A 16,592-nucleotide genomic window follows, 5' to 3' on the forward strand; every position below is an offset into this window, starting at 1 on the left:
TGCCAGGAATGCTGTGTAATATATCTCTAATCATCTTCACTGAAAACAGCAAATGAGCTGAGAAAAGAAAAAAAATGATGACGGTGATAACTGAAAACAATAAGAATGAAGGATGCCTCAAGAAATTTCCAAGTTGTATCCTGCCGACACCCGTTTGATGCTGCAATGGGGAATCTGAAATTACCCTACCATCACGTACCATTACCAACATCAAATCCAGCCCCAGTCCAGCCAGGGCCTGAAGGTCCTCTTCCCTTGGGCAGGACCATGCTGCCCTTCCCACTTCCCAAATTTGGAATTCTTTTCTTTTCTCTTACTTCAACAGATCGTTGGCTGCGCCCATCTGAAGCCGACCGGCCACTGTTGTTTCCTCCTGTTAGCGTATTTTCAGGCACGTCGCCACTTGATTCTGAGAGTTGAAGCTGGGCAGGTTGTGAAGCTGTGACATTGATATCAGTCTGTTGCACAGACTTGCCATCCTGCAACAAGAATAAAGAAAACTCAGCTTATAATATTCAATACATGCATACACAAGTACGCCATACTTTTATGGTCACTGTGATGATGATGTAGCTTAGATACAATAACAGGAAAATTACCCATTTACTGGAAACAAATTGTAGAACTTTGAGATTTCATGCCACCCTATGTGCACAATGCGATTGGTCAAGTACAGCAGACCCTTGTTATTTGGGAAATAAACAAGTTGGTTTTAATTAAGTCAGAAGGAAAAAAGCAAAGAAAAGGTAGATGCCATAAAAGAGTAGACTATTCCACTCCAATGTGTTGTTACTTCAACAAAAATATTCAACTAGTTATGTCACCTACAAATCAGAAAATCCTAGCAGTGAGACAATCACTGGATCATAGAAAAACACAGGTACTGAGAGAAACACAAGAATGTGGCTAGTAGAAAGGCTTGAACGTTCTTTTATGATTTGCAAAAACAAAGTGCTTTTATAGACATTAGCAATTCTTGGCCCAAAAGGGCTATATGGTAGCTGTTTCAGCAGCTGATTGGGCTTTTGAAAATGATAACTAAAACATCAATTTAGGAGTAGCTCTATCAAACCAAATTATACCTATATAAGAGATATGTTACCCAGGCCCTTCGATTTATTCAAAATACTCGCACCCAACACTTGGACATGGGTATAGGATGACATCATGGTATAAGTCTGCAAAAAGAAACTTTCAGATGCTAGAACACATTTAGACACACACCCACACTAAGTGCTCATAAACCAGAGTCCATGAAACATATTAAGAACTGAGCTGCATGTGCCCAAGATAGGCCACAAGATCACTTCATAGATAAGTCATGATCATCCAATTGACAACCAGCGCATTGTGGTGGAAGTTATATGAACAGTAATTGCAATAATTCTGTAATTTGTTGACACATGATCTGAGAAGAATAGTCCCTTTGTTCCAAATTCTCCACCATTCATGATGGCCAAAGAACTTTATATACAGAATGACAAAACACGATAAAAAAAATAGAGTGAAAAAAAAAAGAACAGAGAGGCATCAGCCAAATAGTTTAGCATAATGAAGCCTATGTAGGACAGAAAGGATGATATAGTGGAGGACACTAAAGATTACTTACATAAACAACAAAGGAACTCCTGCTAGGGTTAAGAGCTGCAAGTCGCCTTTTTAACTCCTCCAATCTTGTAAGTTGAGTAGCTGTGCTTTCTTGGACCTATTCAATATGCAATAGGCAAAGTGTTCCAAATTAGCACGACACTGACTAGAAAAAATTTCAAAAGAATAAAATAAAACAATCATACCAGCTGATTTAGATCATCACAGATCTTCTTCTTTGTTTCCTCCTCATCCCAAACAGCTTGAGATGCAGCTTCCCACACCTAAGATGCCAAAATTAGTTTATTCCCTAGATCATCCAAAAGCCAGTAATAATGAAGCCAAAGAACATTGGAAAGATACAACAAACATCACCACAGGCTTCATAGACTCTCATCTTCCTAAAAGATAATGGAATGTGATTATAATTGTTAAAATGAAATGCAAAAGGAAAAGGGGGAAAAGCCTCCCTCCCAAATATCCAATTTTATACATACAGTATCTATTGTTGATTATTTCATAACTCAGAAATATGAAAAATAACTACTTCCTAGTAAATATGCAAAGCGTTGGGATTTACAGAAGAAAAAAATGAAGGATCACCAGAAAAACAAAGTTAGCAGCATATCATACAAAAGGTAGAACATAAGATAAAACATAAGAGAGGAAATAAACAAAGAGATGGACAAGGATACATCAAAGAGTGTAAATTAGATCCTTTTATTTATTGAATTTCAAAATAAATATAATCTGATTTTAAAGATTACCATGGAGAACGAAGTTTCCAGCTAGCCTTTAAGGTGTGCATGCAAGAGGCCCTCCAAATTTATCTAATTGATGGAGGCTGAACATTGCAGAAAGAAATATTTGACCACTTACAGTAGAATGTGCACTCTTTTGCCACACTGTGGTCCTTTTTATTGAAGAGTACATAATGAAGTTCTAAAAGGAGTCCACAATGGGCATTTACTGTCCTTTTTTCTAAAGTACTTCGACTGGTATTAATATTATTCTACCAGGAAGTTTAGGGCTTCCCCTAACTATGGCAGCGTTTTAGTCATATTTCTGAATCCAGTTTTGATAAAGAGTTGTTTTAGGCGTCATTGTATTTCAGTGATGAGTCAGTTGAGTTTTAGAGTATTTTGGAGTGTCCTAGAGTCGTGATATGATATTATTCTTAACAACGTTCCTCATCATTTAGAAGTTCAATTGTTTTTGAAACTCCATGCTTTCTTTAGTTACAGAAAAAATCTAACATTAAGTGTGCTATTACGAGTAGGGTGAATGTCTTAAGAGGGAGTTGGGGAAGGAATGCAAAGATGTATAAAGATTTTGTGTCTCTCTTTCTTTCTTTTGAAAGAAAACAATGGTCAGTTGCCACTGATGACTCATATGCTTTCCAGTTTCCACTTATTTGAGATGCGAACAAAATTCCCTATGTTTCAAGATGTTGAATAGTTTCACTGTTCTTGCAATTTCCTTAATCCGAAATTCAAATAGAAGTAAGAGATTACTCACAAATGCAAAGGTACACTTTGATATATATATATATATATATATATATATATATATATATATATATATATATATATATATTGTAGAAATAAGACCCCTAATCAAATTTAGATTGCTATGGGTATGGAATCAACTACTCCATAGCTGAGTTGGCTGTAACAAAAATTCAGGGTGCTGAAATCCCTACAAATCTAAAAGTTCATCACCTATTTGTAATCACATTCAAGATTATCCTGGCTTGATTTCACTACCAATATAAGTTCCTTGCATTAGGGAGTTGATTATTCAGTAAAGAAGGTTTAGATTGTATTTTGCATGTGATTGACAAGTGGATTATTGTACAGAAACAATAAGGCGACTTAATCCAACTACTGAAACAATAAGGTGAACTTAATTACTACTGCAATTACCCCTGAAAAGATGAATCAAAAGATTTTGTATGTTCATAACATTGAAACAATTTATTTCATTTTAACATCTTGATGTTGAGATGAAATCCGAGTATCAGAATGAGGTCATCACAAAGTTTTCTTCTGCCATCTTTAATCACATACATAGTTAGGAATTTTTTCTCTGAAACAACCTCCTTGGTAACTGAGTAATCAAAACCTTGACTAGAAAGGAGTGTTCCACATATCTAAAATGATGGGCATATAAAACAAAAAGAGGATCTATCCTTTAAAGATCTTAAAGAGGCAGAAAAGGCTGAAGGCAGAGTTACATCCAAAAGATGAGAATCATGTTTTAGGATAAGCCAACATGTCATCCCTAATGCTGTCATATCCGTAAGTATCCACAAGGCAAATAGTGAAATCTATTCCAAGTTCACTACCAGTCATCATCTATGGCACATTGTCACTCCAACAAATATTACTATTTCTCAAACACACGGACAGAAGTATGATGTTGTGCTAGCCCATGCCACATAAAACATACTATGTCGACAGGATAAGGGCACCACTTCGGGGTAGGTACCCTATATCTTGTGTATCTATCTATGCTAACCTATTTATGTTTGTGCTAGTGCACGCACACAACAATATTGTACGATACTGACTGGTATGGAGTCAATTCTATTGTGTGACAGTCTCAATTTTATCGTTACAAACCATGGCACATGCCAAGCATGTAACTAACAAAACTATGGCATGGCACATGTTATTATGCTGCTTTACAACCCAACCCATGACCAAAATGGGCATGGCAAGTAGTATGTTAATCCTTACTCAAATTTGTCATTTTCTTTATAAAACATGTGCTTTACAAAATCATGTACATTCATAGGAGACGAACATATTTTTATTGTTAATGTAAGCATAAATGATTTTGGCTCTAATAAGAATGAATCTATAATGCCCCAAGACCTCCACAAAAAGGCTAGCTAGAAGGTGCTATTTAGGTTCCTTGGCTCTGTATAAGTACTCGAGATCTTTCTAGCACACAACTAATGTGAGACTAAAAACATGCCTGCATGGATCCTCAAACATCTCTCATTTAAGCCTTGGCATCCTCGCCAGGCCATAGGTCCAAATCTAATCAAATTCAATCACAAGCATCAAATTGACCCATGGTCAGCCAAAAAGGGCTTACTACAGCATACCTAGTTTGCATGGGTTATAGGCAGGGTCTACTCTAATACCATTTGTAACGACCCATGACTTCCCCCTGAAAATGCTAGCCAGAAGGTGTCACTTGGGTTCCTTAATGTTGTATAAGCATCCAATATCTCCTCGACGAATAATTGATGCGGGACTAAGCACATGCCTCAATGGGTTCTCACAAAACAATCAATCTCCAAGCATCCCTTGTAAGATATAACTAACAACAATTTATTTGATGTATGAGGAAGTCTGATCGAACTAATGACTGAACCAAGATACATCAAGATGATGAAATAATGGTGTTATCAATGATGGACCAAGTTTTCCATGTTTTAACTGCTTTATAGATATTTTATATCATTCTTCTAATTTGGAAATGCTCCACTAAAAGAGCATATTAAAATAAATATGCAATTTGTAAATATCATGTTGGGGTGGCATTTTTTTGGTTTATGAATGACCTCTTAGAGTGGATTTCAAAAATGACCCAATCACAATATGATGTTATTAACTTTCTCCGATAAGGCATTCTCTTAATCAGATAATTTCTGAATGTCTAAGGCATACATCAAAAAGATTTTTTGCCTTGTTTTCTTCCTGGGCTAACACTGCAGTCCATCCCACCCTTTCCAAGGATTTCTGAATGATGCAGTTAAAGTAAAAGGCGGATTTTATTGCTTTTCCCCAATGTTTAGGGTACAAAGCATCCTTTGGTATCTTGATGTTTGGAGTTGCTTTCCACGTTGGTTCCCAACTAATCCCTTGTTCTACTGGGATAGTTGAAACCCAGGGTATATACAACCTTATGAGAGTATGTGACTGGGTTTTCACCTGATCACACAAATTCAAATATACTGCCCTTCAGGCTAAAGTATAGTGGCATACACTAAGATGCACTGCGACTTGGGAAGTTGATGGGTGAAAAACATTTATCAATAACAAATAAATCATATAAAAGGCATATAAAACACCTACATAAAACAAAAGAAAAAAAGAAGTGTAACAAAGAAAAACTCAGATAAGGTGCATAAGAATCTAATGCCAGCAAAACAAAACCTTCTTCGCTTGGTCCTCCTTGAGCTTAGCCACATGTATTCTTTCACTTTGTAGTTCAATCTTCTTTCGCAAGTGCTCGAGTGCTGAAAATACACCACAATATGAGAAAGAAGATGAAAAATAAGAACAATTAAATCAGTTACAAATTTCTATGCTACAAGAATGAGTCAAGTGTCTACAAATGAAGATAAACAAGATGGTGCACCAACCTGCTTTCTTTGGCCCTGCTGTAAGTTTCAACTCCAATGTAAGATTCTCCAATTCACGTTCAACATCATGAATCTTGGAATAATTTTCTTGGATATATCTGAGTCATTTATGAATCTTTGTTAAAAATTCACGACAACAACTTTATCAGCTAAGAAAATTTCATCTCCAACCAAACAATAATACATATAATGAGTCAGCTTATCTTGTAGAATATAAAGCTAATAATAAAGGAATAAAAGCATATTGTTGTAGATACGAATCAAAGTAGTATGTAAAAAAAACAGATGAGAACCTGAAGGTGAAAAGAAGGAAAATCATTGGCATCTCACTCGTATGTGGACTTGTACAATTATATGTCAAAAAAATATCTACATGCTAAGCATGTAAAAACATTTCAAACTTAGTAAGAACTCTGACATTCATAGACCATTTAAAGCTTTACTCTCTTTTGACATAACGATGCAAAGGGAATCCTAAAAAGTCTCTACCAGGCTGTTCAATTTTCTGTCAATACCAATGTTTGGTAAAATAACTAAATCCAATTTTAACATGTATGCCCTTTATTTCTTTTACATTCCTTTTAATTTCTTAAGTTACCTTAGCAAAACAGAAAATTGACGAAGTCTGGTGTCAACAAAAGTCCAAGTGCTTTATCTTTTGCCTTCGACTTCTAAACATTGCAACCAGTTGAGAAAAAACATGATTTCAAGAAAAAATAGGTAACGGGACCTCCAATCTTTTTTAACTTTAGTGATATAGCTAGCATCAGCCAAAAACTTGATGTAATTTAAAGATACAATAATGGGTCATTGGTCTCACCATCTTGAAGTTTGCACTAGTACAGAAAAAACAAATCAATGTTATATTTGTTCTTTGCTGCATTACTGCAAAATGCAGTGATATGCCCCTTTATAATGCAGAGGATCGGACCAAATCAGAAATGAAGATTGCAACCCAAACAAGGATTCTATTATCAACATTGACCTTTCCAACTCAGACAAAACTCTTATGTAGCCTACTCTATCATGCAGTAAACAGAATCATACAAAAGATTTACCACAAATTGCAGATCCCATCACTTTGGTTATTATATGGCAATTGCTTAAATGCTTTTTGGATACCAAGCTTATCTTCCAAAACTTTTTTAGAAAATAAATAGGAGTTGCAGAAAAAAAATTGAAAGAAAAAATGACTCATTTCCATGGTGCACCCCTAATCATAGAGTAGGGAAGGTAATTTTGAAGCTTTTATACTCAACATCTGCTACATGAAGCATATCCAGTGCAGCATAAACATTCTATGATTTAACCAACACAAAATAGACGAGACTTGAGGAACCACATCTGACAAGATGCATCCATGTTTTAATTGTTATCTTGGTCTTGGCACAACTTCAAATTACCATCACACCTCAGACTTACCCCACAGAACAAACTTACACATCTGAGAAAGCAAATTTTACACGCTCAGTGAAAACATTATATAGCAAGAAGTCTAACATCTTGAAATATTTTATACTAGCATTGTGCTAATATGATGCACGAACAAGTGATAAGATGCAGTTGGACTCCCAAATTTTGTCAGGTGCAGCAAGTAGTAGTTGGGTAGACTGATTTGAAAGTCATAAGAGGGATGTTATTAAGATGTTACTAGATGGTCACGATCTTCAAGGGTAGGAAGACCACTGAATGATTAAAATCATATTTTAAAGTTTCATATGAAACTCTGAAACTGGAACCAAAAATTTTGGCTTTGACCAACACCCAATTCAAAACTGGGATAGTTTTTGGAGTTATTACACTCAAAACTAACATGTGAGGCCAAATTTAATTAGGGGCGGCAACAGCTTGGATTGCATCAGGTTTGAGTTAGGCCAAAAAAACCCTCAACTCATATCCAACCTATTCATAATCAAGTTGAAAACTATAAACCCATACACACCTATCCTGTTTATTTTATATGGACCCACATCCAACCCACCAACCCAATAGGAGTTGCCTTGTCAATTATATATCTTAATAACAAAAATAAAATATGGGAAAGATAGGATTTTAAGATTTGCATCCAAATAAAGTGAGAAAACAAATAGAAAAAATTAAAGAGGAAAAGAAAATACAAAAACTCTTAAAGACGCCATTTGCTGCACTTTTATTTTCAGTATATTTTATTTTGTTATTTTATTATCATTAATCATGCAACATTTTTATTTTCAGTATATTTGAATCTCTCTCCTCTCTCACCCTGCTGTCCTATCCTTCTCTCGTGCTTCGACCACTACTGCCACTCTCACAGCCACCTCCTCCACTGTCAAACCCATAGCGCTTCAAGATTGGGCCTCATTAATGGTGTGCTCCCTCCTTCTAGGGTCTACCTATTCATCCCCTCGATAGCACCCCTCATCGACCACTCATTCCTGAAGGTCATGAATCCAAAGCCCCTCAACCTCCCCGTCTTCTGATCGATGATGATTTGTACCAAAAAACAATTAAGCCATTAGATCTGAGATCAAGAAGCTTGGATTCAATGATCTTTCTGGATTGGATCGAGGGATCTGGGCCTTAGATTCGAGGGAGGCACCGTCCATGGCCTAGGCAAGCTAATCTCTCTCTCCCACCTCTTCTCCCTCTCCCTCCCTTAGTTCCAGTAAGCGTCCCTCATTGATGCTCATTCCTGAAGGTCATCAATTTGAAGCCCCTCGAACTTCTTATCTCCCGATCGATAATGATATGAATCAAAAAACAATCAAGTTGGATTTGAGACCAAGCAACATAAAAAGCTTGGATTCAAGGATCTTTTTGAGTTGGATCGAGGGATCGGAACCTTGGATTCGAAAATCTCGCAGCTGTCTCGAGGGACATCCATAGCCCAGGCAAGGTGATTACTCTATCTCTCTCTCCCCCTCTTCCCCTCCCTCCCCTAGTTCTAGTACGCACTGCGTTGGCATAGTACATATCGATAGCATACCAAACCGGTGAAGGCCGATACGGTTTCTGATACTAGTTCGACGAATTATGGTTTAATCTATAGTGATTACACAGGCCAAACCCATACCTGGCCCATTTATAATCAAGTTGCTCTTGGCTAATCTATGACCAACCCAATTATAAAACACCCTCATCCAAACTCATTTATTTCAGGTGGATTTCTGGTGGCTTCAAAAATTGATATCCTAAATTTAATAAACACATGCACACGCAAACATATAAATTGTTTATTCTAATCATTTGCATTTCATCATTTCTTTAAACAGAAGGAAACATTTTCGCAAGATTAAACTTGAAATTTGCAACTTTTTAAAGAATTTGGAAATACTGTTACATTAGATTCTAAAGAGATTTAGCAAGAAAGCAAATATTGTTGTCAATCAACTCAAATTCATGCTTATCTATGTTAGATATTAGATTGACAAAGATTTAGTGCTCTAAACATGAACCTCAACATTTTACTTTCAAAAATCAATTTATTTGTTCTTTGGAAATACTAGAAGAATACATTTAATTTTAGAATGATGTTTGTTTATTATCCTTGTCTGACTCTAATTAAAGAGATTTTCTTAATTTTAATAACTGCATTTTTTTAATAGATTTCCATTGAAGCTGCTGATGCTAGAGCAAAACCATCAAAATTGTTGAAACTGAAACTCATTTGATCCAGCTAAAACTGAAGATGAAATTGAGTCATCAAACCTTGATATTGATACAATATGAGGACAATTCGGCAGAAAATTGTGAAGATAAGAGGGAAAAAGGATTAGCTTAATGATTAAGTAGTTTCAATAGAAAACTTTGATTGTAGAAGAGAGCAGAGAGTGTTGAAACAAGTAACAAGTCATGTCAAGTGTGATGCCAAATAATTTACAGATTGGATTTGAAACATGCGGGATCAGGAGGAGTTAGACTGCTTTAGTGGATAGAACTGAGCAGCTAACTAGTTCTTACCCAAGTACCAGGATCAAGTTCTCTCTGTGCTCTAAGCAGCATCCTCCCATAGCAAAATGGGTTAAAGATCAATAATACAAAAGATCAATATAACTCTCTAGTAATACCCCCAAAATTTCATATTGAACAATTTGTGCCATTGCTCCTGCTTTTGTAAGGCATTGTGGTCTTTCCTATATATCTAGTCCTAGGAATAAAACCCGCACTATGGACGATATTATTCTTTTTATTTGCCAAAAGGTAGATGTTGCAGATTGAAAAAGCTTTAGGCTCTCCTTTTCCATGTGATAAAATTGTGCAACCAGCATACCAAATGCTTCTTTTGAGTTTTGGGTCTACCTAATCCAAATTTTGGGGCTTGCTACTCTAATATGAGATAGTTTTGAGCAATTTAGCTTTGTTACATTTTTTCAGACTAAACTTCTCTCTGCTAGATAAGCCTTTGGTTTCTTCATGTTGTGTCTAAAGTCGACTTCATTGTTTGTGTCTAAACCCAATTTCAAGATATCAACTTTGAGCATGCCCGTAAGAATTTGTGTAAACTTATTTCCTCTCCGAGAATGCATCCCTAACAATTATACACCAACAAAGAAATTAGTTATTGATGGCATAAAATAGCTATTGCTTGAGACTACTTGCATACTCTGTATTTACCAATTTATACCTTATTTTATCCAATTGACTACCAGTACCACCTCTATTTTTGTAGTTGTTCACCCTTGGGCAATTTAACATATTTCTAGACAACTTCACATCTATTAAAGCATATGCCTAGTCTTATTTCTTGTGGTCAGTGTTCCAAACTAAAATGCTCCTCTATCATTTTGCAAGCATGAGGAAAAATGCTCAGTTCCTCATACAGTGACCAGTATTGTTAAACATAGTAACCCAGGTGCCACATTGAGCCAGGTTGCTAGGCGAAGCCTGCCTAAGTCTTTACTTCTTTAAGGATTTTCTTTTTCTCTTTTCTTTCCCTATTTGAATCCTATATGGGACCTTTGGAGGGTAATTGAAGGTATCACCAACCTTCCAGCAGATGGTAGGCTGGTCAGTGGCCATTGTTGGATCAGCCAACAGTGATGGGTCACAATGGTGATGGCAATAAATCAGCATTGATGCCAAGAATGTACATATTTTTTATTTTTTCTTCCTTTCTCAGTTCCATGCATGCTCCTTGTTTGGACCAATCTTCAGCATATTCTTCTCCTCCTCTGATTATCCTCCCAAGTTTCCCCAGTTTTTCATGTTTTTCTGCTTCATCTTGCTTGCTAGCCTCTTTTGCTTGCTGCCTCCCTTTTCTTCTTCTCCTTGATAGGTGTTTCTATTGCCCTACAGTTTGTCCACTGTTGCTTCCCTCCCATTCTCTTCTTCCTTCTTCATCTACTCCTTGCTCGGTTTTGGCTGCCTGGTTATGGCCCTATAGCTTGCTGGTTGTTGATATAGCAGCAATTGTATTAGTGCTTGTCTTCTTCTTGTGGATTTTGATCTTTAGGCTTTTTTAGTTTCAAAACAAAAAATATAATGCCATATATTGTCGAAAAATGCATATATGATAAATGCATATACTAATTTATGTATGTCATTAAAGATATACTCATAATTAAGACTGACTACTTTCCTCCTTAAATGGCAGCCTACACACCTAGGCGCTCACCTAGGCCATAAAGGATTGTCACCGCCTAGCTTTGCCTGGGCAATTTGACACAAAACTTTTTTAAAGGAGTCCCTTACCCCTAAAAAGACTTTCGCCTGCCAAAAACTCCTTTCTGCGTCCTCTAGATTAAATGACATCAATCTAACTGCATGGTAGCCATGATGGTCTGAAGATTGCAAAAACCTAAATTACTAATTTGACCAAATAATTCTACCAATTTTTAACCCTAGCAATGTCTGCATTTTGTAATAACTCTAAAGTCTATTGTTATGACTTGTAGGAGGCAGCAACTTGTAAGAATGTTTTACTAGCTATCCAGAAATTTGTTGTCGGCATGTGTAGGAAATTCTTGAACAGAGGTAAACCTAAAAGATGCAGATTTCAAAGGTTTTATAGAACAGTTTCAGCAGCAGGCTAGGACTAAGGTATCTTATGGAGAAAAATGACTGAAAGTAAGCGGTATAGGCGCTGTAGGGGGCTGAGATTTATTCAGATCCAATAAAAAGTGTGGTAGTAAACAGAAAAAAAGAAGAAAGAAATCTTTTTCCATTTCAAGTTTCTTAGAAAAAGAAGCATTGTATTATTTACAAAAGTTTCAAATTTTTAGAAACAAGAAACAGAAGACCAAGTTTGATGATGATGGTGATGGTGGATACAGCAACAATAACAGTAGTAGTGAGTGGTGAAAATGGTTGTGGCAATGACAATATTGGTGGCAAAAATGGTCATGATAGTACCCCAAAACAGAACCTAAAATAGAAGTTTTTTGCAAGTAGAAGTTTTCTGTTGTTGATAAATTTGTAAATTTTGAATATATCTTCTTAAAATGAAGAATAAATGTAGGTTTACCAACTAGGATGTCATAACTGCTCTCCGTTTTCTAAAATTGAATACAAAGAACAACTCCTCAACCAGATGTGCTATGAGGAAGCTTTGTATGTCCTAAACCTGGAACATGGTATGGATCTAAACTTAAGTGCATATGATACGATACTATATGGTACATGGTTCGCAGTACTAGCTTTGGTACCTTTTATCGGTACCATACTCGGTACGATACTAGTATAATGTCATTACAAGTTAGTCCGTGGTACTAATACTCAGTATGCCTCTTGTACCAAATATCAATTTGATCTTATTATGATAAAAATGATCTTCACTGTTCCCAGAGTTTTTATAACTTACTACACATCAATTCTCAAAGTAAGGCACAAATAGCTTTAGGTTTCTTGGTTAGGCTTCCTAATTGAAGTACATGAATTAAATAAGGCTTGTACATGGTGTAATTCACCCTGCACCTTAATTAATTCTATAAAGGCATGCAAATTATTCCAACCATCAATAGTATGCAAAGGATGACTATTTTTATTTTTGAAGTTGCATTAAGATGTTGTGTGAAAATAATTGAAAAGCTCGGATAACCTTTTTCATAATTTCTCAACAAACATTAGAACACAAGTCTTGAATAAAAGCGATACATTTTTTTCCAATATTTTCTTGAAAGTGTTGTGCATTTAAAGTCTGCAGCTATAGATCCTGGCTAGATTTATTATAGTAATCAGCTTCCAACAGAATATCGATGCAATTTACTTTATTTCATGACTCTTTTATTATTTCTTAAGAAATTCTCGTTTAAGGGGGACTTCTGTTTCAGCGAGCATGTCATGTTTCAAAGCTTGCGGTTGCTCCATTAAGAGTTTAGGTGCCTTAAAATATGCATCTGTCTTTTAAAAAAATGGCTAGCGTATCAGATTGCCTATATCAAAGATTCAACATTAATTTTCATTTTCTAGATTTTGATTTGTGACATAGCTTCAAAATTGCTATTTATATACAACGCTAGTAATTATATCTACATTTTCCTTTTTCTTTTCTTTTTCTTTTTCATGCTCAGTTAAAATTAACCTTGAGTAAGATGGAAATAGGAATTAAGCCACAATGCAGAAAAAAACCCTTACAAATTTGGCATCTGCCAAATCGATAGCAGACCAGACCGAACAAACAAAGCAAATAGAAAATTCTCTACCCTTGACGATGGAACATTTCTTTTCTCGATGTTCCACCTTTTTCCTCACCTAAAAACTTATACACGGCTTACACCCATGCCGAAGAAAAGATTAAACTCACAGTACACTAGCACATTTTCAAACAACAAGCATTCTCAGGAAGTCGGTCTGATTGGATTTTAACTAGCCTGACCAAAAGAAGAGAAATTTCAGCATCGTTACTTGTCACAAGAAGATAGGCTGGTCTTTGCTTGCAGTACACATCCAAATACGTCGAAGCACACGTCGCCATTTCCATCGTACAGCGCTACTACCAGGAGAGTACACGAAAGAAAGAATTGGATAGAGAAACCGGCACACAATTCATGCCCCGCATTTGGGTAAGAAAAAATTTAAAAGAAATAACAAGGCAGATCTGATACGAAAGAGAAGATGGGAGAAAGAAGGGAATGGATGGGCATTGGTGGCGTACCTCTTGAGCTGGATATGCTCGTCCTCGATGAGCTGGTGAAGCGAAGGAAATTGGTGAGAAAGGGGCGAAATTTAACCTTAAGAAGAAAGAGAGGAGAAGAAGAAGAGAGTGAGAGACCTTCTCGGTGTAGGCGATGAGGGGATTTTCTCTGGCGATCCCGTCGGGGCCGATTACAGGAAGGAGGGAGGGAGGGAGTTGGGATGCCATCTGGGAGGGAGGGAAGGGGAGAGGAGGAGGAGTTGGATCGATCTCTCCGTCTCTCTCTTGCTTCTCTCTTGTTTCGAGAGCCTTTGGATTTCTTTCTTTCTGCGGGCCAGGCGCACGCGGCAATTGGGTTCTGCGTTTCTCCTTTCAGTTTTATTAAGAACCGGCCCTTCTCCTTCTTTGACAAGGTTTTGACTGCGCCAGCTTCATATGCCCAAGGTCCTTTAATTATTTTTCTGGAAAAGGAAAAACTTTGATCCAGAGATTTGGCAGGTTTGATTCATCTGCAAGATATCTTGAAGAACTATGATATCAAATCTTTTTATATAAAATTTTAATTAATTTAACGTATACAAGAGGGAGTTCATGAATTATATAGACATACGAAGAATATTCGATTCTTAAGAATCATTTTTTAATAATTCATTTGGTTTTTCGCAATTATAACGTGTCAAATATGGGTGGGAATAAATTTTTTTTTTTTGCTTAAAAAATTTTCTAAGTTTATCATTTAAACTACTTAATATTCATTTTACAGTTAGTTAATTATGAAAACTTTATGTCCCATATCAGTTGTCACATGAAGCATTCTGACTCAAAATATAAATGCACGAAAGGCATAATATTATTTATCCTGAAATTTATTTGGTCACGTGGCATATAGTGGCAAATAAATATAAATATAGAACGATCAAATCATACAGAGGAACACATTGAACACTGGCATCGAGCAAGGAAGTAATTGAGCACATGATCCGCAAATAAGAGTTCAACAAGCAGTTTCTAAATGAAAATCGATTTTTAGAAGCGTGGACAAAGAATAGTTCAAAACATTGATCAAGCTCACAAGGGAGGACCGAACGCACGATCTCTGTGCAACTTCTAACCGACCACTACTCAACTACTGTGACGAGTTCCTTGGATTTCATCTAGCGATTCTTCTCTCTATTCTGACAACCAACCCATCCTGGAGAATACTTGTCTCAGTTATTTATGATCTTCTATGTAATCAAATCCGAATCAGTTTTTATACCTATGAGTTACTAATTCCTTGTTCTGTTTCTTTTTATTAGAAATTTTAAATTCCTTGTACCAAAATAAAAAAGAAATTTTAAATTATTTTACTAAGGCAAATTGATGCCTGTCTTCTAATTGATCTAGTTCTGGAGATCGATTTGATTGATCTAGCATGCCAATGAGCCAATCGATCATAGAGCAGTTCATGAGAAATAAACATAAAATCTACAAAACCTTGGTGCAATACCCTTTTTGAGGGGAACAACCTTGATGCAATGAGAAATGGGGTTTTAAGTTGACTTTCCATATGGCACAGAATGAAATGTTCCAGAAATTTCAACGTTGCTTAATGCAAGATAACTTTTCGACTTTCTTACCAAAATTAAAATGTTCTGAAATTTTCATACGGCATTTACATTCTATATAATTTGAAATACAGGAAATGATAGTTGTTGTCAATAAAGTAACCTGTATATCAGTTCAAGTAAATTCTACACATGGACATAAGATTAAGTTAATCAGTAACACTTCACCAAAATAGACTCATCCTCTCCACACAACAATAAGTACCACTAAAATGCAAAAGTATTACACTATTACTGATATAATGACTTGAGATTTGGCATGATAATCTAGCACTTCAACATTAAATTGGAGGCAAGCAGCACCGATGTGGAATTCAGCATCTAAAGAATATCCAATTAGAGCTGGATCTAGCAAATGAACATGTTTTATTATAACATCTGACACTATTGCTATAATAAAATGATGGTGGTGTCATCAATTGAAGTGATCAGATGGTAATACTAAAGAATATATTGGGTGCACTTTCATAGTGACTTGACAAATCGTTAGATCAGAACTGGGATTGCTTGGAACAGGAAAAAAAAAATCTTTGGAAATATTGTACAACGCTGCTTTCACTTTTAACTTTTAATTAGTGTTCGAGAAAACAAGTTTGTAACAGCACTAGCAATAAGTGAAGCTTTTCTATATACGAGGAGAATTATATAGGTAGTATCCGACCATTTTGGCTGAGTTCAGAGGTGTGTGCAGAAACAACAATGGAGAACAGGAAATGGTAACAGTAGATGTACACATATATGCAAACTTCAATCATAAGAAAGCTTTTCTTGAACAAAATATGGACATGACAGTTCAACCCAATCTCTTTACGAGTCCATAGGCTGCATCTAGCGGCACATGGAGTCTGAACTATCAGTGAGCGCGTTGCTTAGCTGCAGGCCCCTCTTTCCATGAAACTGCACAACAAGCATGTCCATGGTCAACTTTTTCAGAATAGCATGTCGGATTTTTCTTGCAGTCAATGAA

At 36.1% G+C, this 16,592-nt stretch overlaps 2 protein-coding genes across 8 annotated transcripts in view; both read right to left on the reverse strand.

Annotated features, from left to right (window-relative positions):
• Window positions 1–14,411, reverse strand: LOC103697091 (uncharacterized). The gene is made up of 7 exons (XM_039123387.3): window positions 14,157–14,411; window positions 14,040–14,071; window positions 5,969–6,066; window positions 5,760–5,842; window positions 1,794–1,871; window positions 1,610–1,705; window positions 1–479 (listed from the first exon to the last, which is right to left on the reverse strand). Exons 1-7 carry the CDS (start codon window positions 14,244–14,246, stop codon window positions 192–194), a joined length of 765 nt encoding a protein of 254 aa, XP_038979315.3. The 5' UTR covers window positions 14,247–14,411; the 3' UTR covers window positions 1–191.
• LOC103696961 (PGR5-like protein 1B, chloroplastic) overlaps window positions 14,405–16,592 on the reverse strand; it is a 15,963-nt gene continuing 13,775 nt past the window's right edge. For 6 of the 7 annotated variants that reach the window (XM_088718376.2, XM_088718378.2, XM_088718377.2 and 3 more), the window contains one exon: window positions 14,405–16,522. The gene's annotated coding sequence lies outside the window, so the exon portion shown is untranslated. The remainder of the gene's footprint in view (window positions 16,523–16,592) is intronic. The other variant, XM_039123382.3, reaches the window with a different exon arrangement.

Source organism: Phoenix dactylifera, chromosome 3, assembly GCF_051530095.1.
Source record: "Phoenix dactylifera cultivar Ajwa chromosome 3, Ajwa_hap1_PhDact_Kaust_v1.1, whole genome shotgun sequence".
Taxonomy (NCBI): Eukaryota; Viridiplantae; Streptophyta; class Magnoliopsida; order Arecales; family Arecaceae; genus Phoenix; species Phoenix dactylifera.